This window comes from Atta cephalotes, assembly GCF_000143395.1.
Source record: "Atta cephalotes unplaced genomic scaffold scaffold00071, whole genome shotgun sequence".
NCBI classification, from domain to species: Eukaryota; Metazoa; Arthropoda; class Insecta; order Hymenoptera; family Formicidae; genus Atta; species Atta cephalotes.
In genome coordinates this window covers 566511-575805 of record NW_012130135.1, presented here as the reverse complement: position 1 = coordinate 575805, position 9295 = coordinate 566511, and the positions used below count along the sequence as shown (strand labels likewise).

The 9295-nt window shown below is 31.3% G+C and overlaps 1 protein-coding gene across 1 annotated transcript in view; it reads left to right on the top strand.

Moving 5' to 3' along the window:
• Positions 1–9295, top strand: part of LOC105624028 (ubiquitin-40S ribosomal protein S27a) — a 33362-nt gene that overhangs the window by 12879 nt on the left and 11188 nt on the right. The window contains exons 2-3 of the mRNA XM_012205395.1: positions 2360–2473; positions 2817–3034. Of these exons, the coding sequence (XP_012060785.1) occupies positions 2371–2473; positions 2817–3034 (321 nt within the window). The 5' untranslated portion in view covers positions 2360–2370. The remainder of the gene's footprint in view (positions 1–2359; positions 2474–2816; positions 3035–9295) is intronic.

Here is a 9295-nt window from a genome sequence, read left to right as displayed (position 1 = left end):
TATATATATATATATATATATATATATATAATATATAGGATGTCGAAAGTTTTTGCCAATCGCTTTTATGTAGCTAAAATGAATTAAACTGAGTCAAAAAGTCCTCTACTATTTTGCATTTTTCGCAATAGTTAACAAGATATTAATTATTAAAAATTACTAAATATTGGTCTTGAATAATTTTTTACTCAAATATTATCAATTTTATAGAAAAGCTGCAAGAGACAAAAATTATTTACTTTCTTCTCATAAAGTTCTGAAAATTTTTTCAGAAATTTTTCAGAATTTTTTGATACCGTTTCTTCTCATGTTGGTAAAAATAAAAAAATGCAGTACTAAAGTTAATAAAAAATTCTGAAAAAATTCTTAAAGTTCTTTGAAGAAAATAAATGATTTTTGTCTCTTGCAGTTTTTCTATAAAGTTGATAGTATTTAAGTAAAAAAATTATTCAAGATTAATATTTGGCAATTTTTAGTAATTAATCTCTTGTTAACTAATCTCTTGTTAACTTGTTGCGAAAATGGTAGAGGACTTTTCGGCTCAGTTTAGTTTCGCTTTATCTACATAAAAGCGATTGGCAAAAACTTTTGAGACACTCTGTATACATACACACACACATATATATATATATATATATACCAGGTATGTAAATATGAAACCGGAATTTACCAATAGATGGCCAATGCTGTTGCCGTCAATGTAGTTGCCATCAGACAGCGCCATTGACTCCATTTCCTTGTTCTGACATCTGACAAAGATTTTCAATTCACAACAATACAATAGTATACAATAGTATAGTTTCATACAATAGTATAGTTTGTAATAGCGTTGAACATGTCGAATTTTGTGCCTGGAAACTACGATTTGCGGACAGCATTGATTTTCTGTTACCATTTGAAGAAAACTGCTGCAGAATTGCATCGAATGCTTGTCGAAGCTCACGGTGAGCATGTTCTTGATAAATCACATTGCTTTGAGTAGTTTAAAAAATTCAAAAGTGACGATTTTGACGTGAGAAACGAAGAACGTGGAAAACCATCGAAAAAGTTTGAAGACAGTGAATTGCAAGCATTGTTGGATGAGGATGACGCTCAAACTCAACAATTCACGGATCAATTGAATGTGACACGAGAAGCCGTCTCCATACGTTTGAAATCCATGGAAAAGATCCAGAAGATGGGAAAATGGATGGTTCCACATGAACTGAATAAAAGATAGCAGGAAAACCGAAAAACCACTTGTGAAATGCTGCTCGCCAGGTACAAAAGAAAGTCATTTCTCGAATTGTGACTGGCGATGAAAAGTGGATATATTTTGAGAATCCTAAGCGTAAAAGATCATGGATAACTCCAGGCGAACCATCCACTGTAAGGCCATAGATGGAAGACAATGCTCTGTGTTTGATGGGATCAGAAAGGTGTGATCTATTATGAGCTGCTAAAACCTGGCGAAACCGTTAATACTGAACGCTACTGACAATAAATGATCAATTTGAATCAAGCTTTGTATGAAAAACGACCGGAATATCAAAAATGGCAACACAAAGTGATTTTGCTTCATGATATGCACCATCACACACAGCAAAACTGGTCAAAGAAACGATTGAGGCATTTGGTTGGGAAATACTTTCGCATGCGGCTTACTCATCAGACTTGGCTCCGTCCGATTACCACTTATTTGCATCGATGGACACGCACTTGCTCAGCAGCTTCACTTCTTACGAAGATGTAAAAATGGCTAGATGACTGGTTTGGTTCAAAAGAGCAACAATTTTTTTGGCGTGGCATTCACAAGTTGTCAAACAGGTGGAAAAAATGTATAGCTACCGATGGGTAATACTTCGAATAACATATTTTTTATCATGCAATAAACGTGTATTTTCTATAAAAAAAATTCTGGTTTCATATTTATATACCTGGTAATTACTTTTTTCCTCTTACTGAATTGAAAATCCTTTTCCAGAATTAAAGTATGCATTAATATGTATCTATGAGATAGAATCTATGCTGAGAATGACAAAAAATTTCGAAATTGAAATTTTTATCATTTCTTATCCAATATGGTGCTCCAGAACTGTCACGTCGTGACAATATTTGCTTCATATAAAAGCTATGCAATTTATACTTACGAAATAATAATTCACAGACTAATAGTTTGCATAAAGAAACATGGAGTTCTTAAAATTGGATGTCTAATTAAAACGTAATTGTTATACGAAAATTTATGTATATGTGTAGCGTGTGTGAGTAAGATATTGATGTAGTGATGTGTTAATGATACATAAATCTAATAATCTTTAGGATCCTCTTAAGTTTAATTTAGCTAATTGAAATACATCATTAATGTAATATGTTATAGAATCGCTAATCATGCAAATCTTTGTGAAAACTCTTACGGGGAAGACTATCACCCTTGAGGTTGAGGCATCGGATACGATAGAAAATGTTAAAACGAAAATTCAAGATAAGGAAGGTGAGAAAATTATCGATTTACAGAACAAATTGATCTTGGAAAATTATCAGAAGTATTTATTAAATTGATCGTTAAACAAGATCTGAAATTAAATAAAAACAAAATTGCATTTATTCATTTGAAATTTAATCTGAAACTCTCGTAATATTGTACTATTTCTATATGAAAAAAAAAAACTAATATTTTTATTCAATGAAATATATGGATAAAAATCTGTGTTCCCAACATGTGATAAATGTTTGATAGATGGAAAAAATTGTGATAGACATATACATTTTTATTAATGTGAACTAATATTTATAAATTATTGTCAATTTCTAAACTGGATATTTTATTATTTTAGGAATTCCACCAGATCAGCAAAGATTGATCTTTGCTGGTAAGCAATTGGAAGACGGCAGAACTTTGTCGGATTATAATATCCAGAAGGAATCTACTTTACACTTAGTGCTGCGCTTGCGAGGCGGTGCCAAGAAACGAAAGAAGAAGAATTATTCTACTCCTAAAAAAATCAAGCATAAGAAGAAGAAGGTTAAGTTAGCTGTGCTGAAGTATTATAAGGTAAATATTTCAGTTATCCTCCTTTTTCTTTTATCATCTTTATCAAGATAATTTTTTAAGATTACTTTAAGACTACTGGACTGCGTTTAAGAATTACGCCTAGATAACTCTAGGGTGCATTTTTGCTATAATATACGTAACGTAACCTATAACTTAGAGTTATCTGGGCGTAATTCCTGAACGCAGCTCTAAGTAGTCGAGGTCATATAAGATTGTAATATCATAAGCGAAAAATATCATGTTGAAGTTTTTTGTATGTCATTTGTAAATAAAATACCAGCCTAAAGAGAATTTGGATAAAACAAAATAATGAGATTGCTTTAAAACACTTGTAAAAATGGGCCAACTATCCTTATTTTTTCCTCCTTGACAGTCAATAAATAGTTATAAGACATGTAAAGTGAAAGTACGCATGCGTATTAACAGGTTGTCACAAAATTAGAAATCAGAGAAATGTCAAAGAAATTGAAAATGATCAGAGAGACATTGGGGAATTTTACAAAAAATTTTTTGGGAAATTAATAGCAAATTCGGCATATGCATTGACTGCATATGCATTGATACTGTCCTGATATGGTGCGAATGCAGAATCACTTTGGTGCTATGCCAAACTGCACTGTCAAAAACATCTGTGCAACATTTCTTGAATTCGTTTTGAATTCATTTGGTTGGTCCGAATAGAAATTCTACACTGAGTCAGTTTTCATTTGCTGAATATGATAATCTGTACGCATTGATATAGCGCACAAGTTGAATGTGTGGCACTGAAAAAGTTCATACTCAGTGTGCAGTCTGCCGAATTTACTATAAAATTCTTTTAAAGAAATTTAATATATATAACATTTTTACGCAGTTTTGTAATATTACCAATTTAACAATTCAGTGTCAGCATTAATAATGATCTATATTGCTCTTTCTATGTCAAATTACTCTCTCAATAAAATATTTAGATTTAATTAATAAAATATTTTTTATCCTCATTTCTAAATCAGGATGAAAATACAAAAAATTGCAAATTATTATTGAAAGCATCAAGGAAACTTATCAAATTATATTTAAGAAAAAATTATGGAATTTAGGAATTTATGATTAAAACACTGATTTAAACACTGATAAACGCACTTCACATGCTTTTTATGATTATTTACTGTCAAAGAAAGGAACAAAGTTTTGGTCCATTTTTACAAGTGTTTTTAAAGCAATTTTATTATTTTTTTTAGTCAAATTCTTTATCTTTAAAAAAAAAATTTCAACGTATTAGTTGTCGTTTATATTGGATTATCCACTATAGTCACAGCTATAACTAATATCCAGGAACTTAAGGGGCCAGGGGCGGCGATCTGTATGTGGAATGGAGGATTCCATACATGTGAATTTTACATTGAATTTCCACACATGTCGAGCTACAGCTAATCTAAATTTTTAACGAGTAAGGATACATTTTTATGAGCCGCTTAAAATTCGCCGCAAAATTTTTTGCTAGACGAGCTTATGAATGAATTTATAGATAAAAATAATATTCGACAAACATTCACAATAAAAAAATGAAGAATAGCAAAATAAGTATTCGTGTATTTTATTCATTTTTTTGTTATTAAGTTAAGTATAGATCTATAAATATTTCCATTCCTCTCGAAGTAGAATTCTTTTGTTCGACCCTTTTTTTTAAATGCCTTCATACGCGCTCGGAACCCGGACTCATTCCACACATACAAAAAATTTACTCCGCCGCCCTTGTAAAGGACTGTGCACAATGGGTGCATTCAATACTACAAATCACAGGACAGCTAAGTAGCAATCATCGAAGGTGATTGGTTAGATCTAAAGATAAGAATCAATCACCTTTGTTATTTAGCCGCTTAACCCCGAATCTGCAATTTTTAAGCCTTAAGCCATAAGGAATGGATGAATTACAATCAATTATTCTCCTCGCATTCGATTGTAGTTGGTCAATTTCTTATGGTTTATTAACAACTATTATAGATCCAGACTAATGGATGGTTGTACCAGAGAAAAATGGATATTGTTGTATAGTGTACATCCACTTCTTCAGAGCGCAGTAGTGCGTGCGCGGGAGCATTTTGCAATTACAGGAAAAAGGCCTTCATGTCTTCCCTCAGTTTCTCTCTGATAGTACTGAGAATGTACTCAATAGAAAAAATATATTAGGAACAGAAATAAATATTAAGATTTCAATGTATTAGAAATCAGTTACACATGATTTCTGATAGGTTAAAATTTTAATTCTTCTATCTTTCGCAGGATCTTAAAAGGATGTTAGAATTGACGATCGCATTTGATCGATAATATAAATTTTCCAAATTCAAATTAAAAATATCGATAATAATTCAGTTTCTTATATTATCATTCTATCTCATTCAAACGCATATATCACTATTTATAGCCCAAGAAAACTAAAGTTTAAGAAGGAAAAAGTTGCTGAATTTTTGCACAGAGGTCTATAATAGTGTCCTTTTTAACACATCAAAATTCCCTATGGGTAAAAGCACGGTTGCGTCATCTTAAAAAAAATGTCGCACAAAATTGATTTTTTGCAAATATCTCAGAAACTATTCATTCTACAGAAATTAACATTCAAAAACAAAGTTGATAAAATTTCCTACAATTTCGTTTTTTAATAACCTCGATCAATAGTTCCCGAGATAGATTTTTTTGATGGATTTCTTATTTTCGAACGTTGCGTAAATTTGATCCGTAAATTTTCGTAAATATCTCAAATTTGGCTGCACTTAGAATAACTGTCCCAATTAGTGTGCCATTTAGCCAATTCATTTCTGAATTAATTATTAATTATAATACTGTAGCTTTAATTATCTGTCTGCTTCAAACCTTTATCAGTTTTTCAATTATTCCTTTTCCTTATAACATTTTTAAAATGTAAAATATATTAATATTTCTTAACGTTTTTAATAAAAATAAAAACAATATTTTTGTCCCTATTAGTGTTATGCTCGAAGGAGCGATGCCCATATTAATGTATACCCAATTTTTGTGCTTGTCCGCATTTGTGTGCTGCTAATTACTGTATCTGTCTGCATTTGTGTGTCCTGCCTTTTTGTGAATATTAAGAAAATTCAAATAATATATATAAATAATATATATAAATTACTGTTAACATCAAGTTTTTATTGTAATTATTGTTAATATCAAGAAAAATCAAATAATACATATAAATTACTTTATAATGTATTATACTCGGACATAAAAATATATTCAATATATAGATATATAATACAAGTTATATTGGGTGTGAGAAAAAGTTCGTGGCGTTTTTCCCGCTAGATGGCATTAAATGCTCAGCAGTCGGTAACTACTAATCGCATCGGCAAAATTAATTTAAACACACCAAACGTGCGTTTAAAAAGTGACATTTTAACCTTTGTTTTGAGCCGAAAAAGATTGAAATCGGTGAAGTGGATCAAAAGTTATTTTATTTTGAAAATGGAAATAAATAAGGAAAAAATTCGCGTTTTGCAGTATCGGTAAAGGCAAGAATACTGCAGGCTTGTGAAAAAATTTGCGCTATTTACGGTGAAGATACTCTATCAAAATCAGCAGCACGGAAATGGTTCGCTCGCTTTCGTGCTGGAAATTTCGATGTGAAAGATGAACCTCGCTCCGGTCGATCAATCACTGAAAAGTCCGATGAAATCATAGTAAAAGTCGAGCATGATAAGTATGAGCACTGTGGAGATTGCCAGGGAACTAGGCCACAAAACAGTTTTAAATCATAAAGCTGGATACAAAAAGAAGCTCGATGTTTGGGTTCCTCATGATTAGAGTGTTAGGAACATGATGGACCGAATTAACATTAGTGATACGCTATTGAAACGGAATGAAATTGAGTTATTTCTGAAGAGAATGATAACTGGTGATGAAAAATGGATCACCTACGACAATCCAACTAGAAAAAGATCGTGGATAAAGAAAGGAGAGAAGGCGCAAGCAATCGCAAAACCTGGATTGACGAGAAAAAAGGTGATGTGTGTGATAGGACTGGAAGGGAATCGTTCACTATGAGCTGTTATCGTCCAATCAAACAATTAATTCCGAACTCTACAATGTGAACAATTGCAGAGATTACAAGCAATTGAGAGAAAGCGGCCAGAATTAATCAATAGGAGAGGTATCGTCTTCCATCACGACAACGCTTGACCACACATATCTTTGATGACTCGGCAAAAATTGCGAGAGCTTGGCTGGGAAGTTTTAATGCATCCACCGTATAGTCCTGACACAGCAATCTCAGACTATCATTTGTTTAGGTTCTCTGCAGAACTCTCTTAATGGTGTAAAGCTAGCTTCAAAAGAGGCCTGTGAAAATCACTTGAAGCAGTTTTTCGATCAGAAATCACAGAAGTTCTATCGCGATGGAATTATGGCTCTGCCCCAAAAATGGCAAAATATTATAGAAAATAATGGAGCATATTTGGTTTAAATAAATTGATTTCAATACTCTAAGAAAAACACTTTAATTTTACTAAAAAAATCGCCACGAACTTTTTCTCATACCCAATATACTCAAAAATAGAAATCACAAATTTATAAATATGTTATAATCTCTATTAAGCCAGCAGGACCAAATGCAGAATCAATCCAGACCAATTTAATTTATTAGTACTCATTTTGTACTAATTTATACCAATAAAAATTTTATACTCTATGTTTTGAAAAAAAATGTGGCATTGCTAGCTTAATATTAAGTTAGCAGGACCATAAAAAAAGAAAAAAAAAGAAACAAAGGTATAAATAAAAAGAATTGAATTTGTACTAGCAAGAAAAAGTTAATATATTGATCCATTCCCCGAAATATAACCCCTGATTAAACTTAACCCTATTACGCTCAAGAGTAAAGTATCCTTCGCCATGAATAGAATCAATCAATACTTCTCAAGAATAATTTGTACCAAAATATAAAGTCTCAGATTTTGTACTCCCGCCGTTCCTTCGGAAACTATCCTCAATCCCTATTAAGTTCAAAAGGAAAGTACTCTTCACCATGAACAGAATCAATACTCATGAGAGTTATTCACAATATTGTAAACATTTTTAGATTTTCTTTTAGCCAACAGAACTTTCTTTAGAATTCAATAACAAAGCTATTTCATCTGTATTAAAAATTCTGGACTCATCAATATTTTTAAAATTTTCTTTTTTTAAGTAATCTCCAACATGTTTAAACCATTGTCTAACAGAATCTTCAATAATTAAGTTTCTCTAGAGAAAGAAACATTCTCACTTTTCTTTTACTGAAAAATTTTCTTTTAATACCGATATCAACGAAAGAAGTCTTCGTATCAGTGATAAGTCCATTATAAAAGGATTTTCCTTATTTGATTTTTTCATTAATACTGCCACACTATTAATTAAATGTTCTTTATTTACTGGACAACCGAGAAAACACATGTGGAGAATCTATTGCATAAGATTATCTTCTTTCTTCGAAGTTAACATAGTATTTGGTCCAAGCTTTTCCCGATCATATTTATGTACGAATTTGCTATGAAGAGATGCTTTTGGAACCTTATATAATTTGCTGGTAGTAGTATTTATCCTGATTTTATTGCTTGTAAAGCTTTGTCCATCATCTCTTTGCTTTTTTTATACGTATTTTTTTGCAAAGCTGACTCATTTTAATCCAATTACTGAAACAGATAATAGTTGTAAGCTAATTGTTTAATTAATATTACATTATTTTAATTAGAGTTACAATATCAATTTACACTCACAACATTTACAACACAACGCTTTCAAATTAAATTTTGAAATCGAAAAAAAATTAGGTTAAGTAGCTGACCGAATAGGGTACACTAATAGAGACAAACCTTAAATCTTGCGGTATTACTGGACTCGCGTAAAAAATAATATAAAACGCTTCTAAAGTACTTAAATACTTCGCTTTTTTATACTATTAAATCATTTGATAACATAATACATTGTATGTACATAATAAATTATATTAATAATTAATTTATTCATTCTCTGTTGAATAAGCGGTTTTTTTTTACAAGGAATTTATAGTAAATTTCGCAAAATCGTAACATGTATCTTTCGAAAAATATTTACTATATATTTAATTTAATTTATTACTTATGAAGCTCTATGAAAAAGATTACATGTTGGTGACAGATAAATCATTAACCGAAATCTCTCTCACACACACACACACACACACACACACACACACACACACACACACACACACACACACACACACACACACACACATGCGCGCGCGAC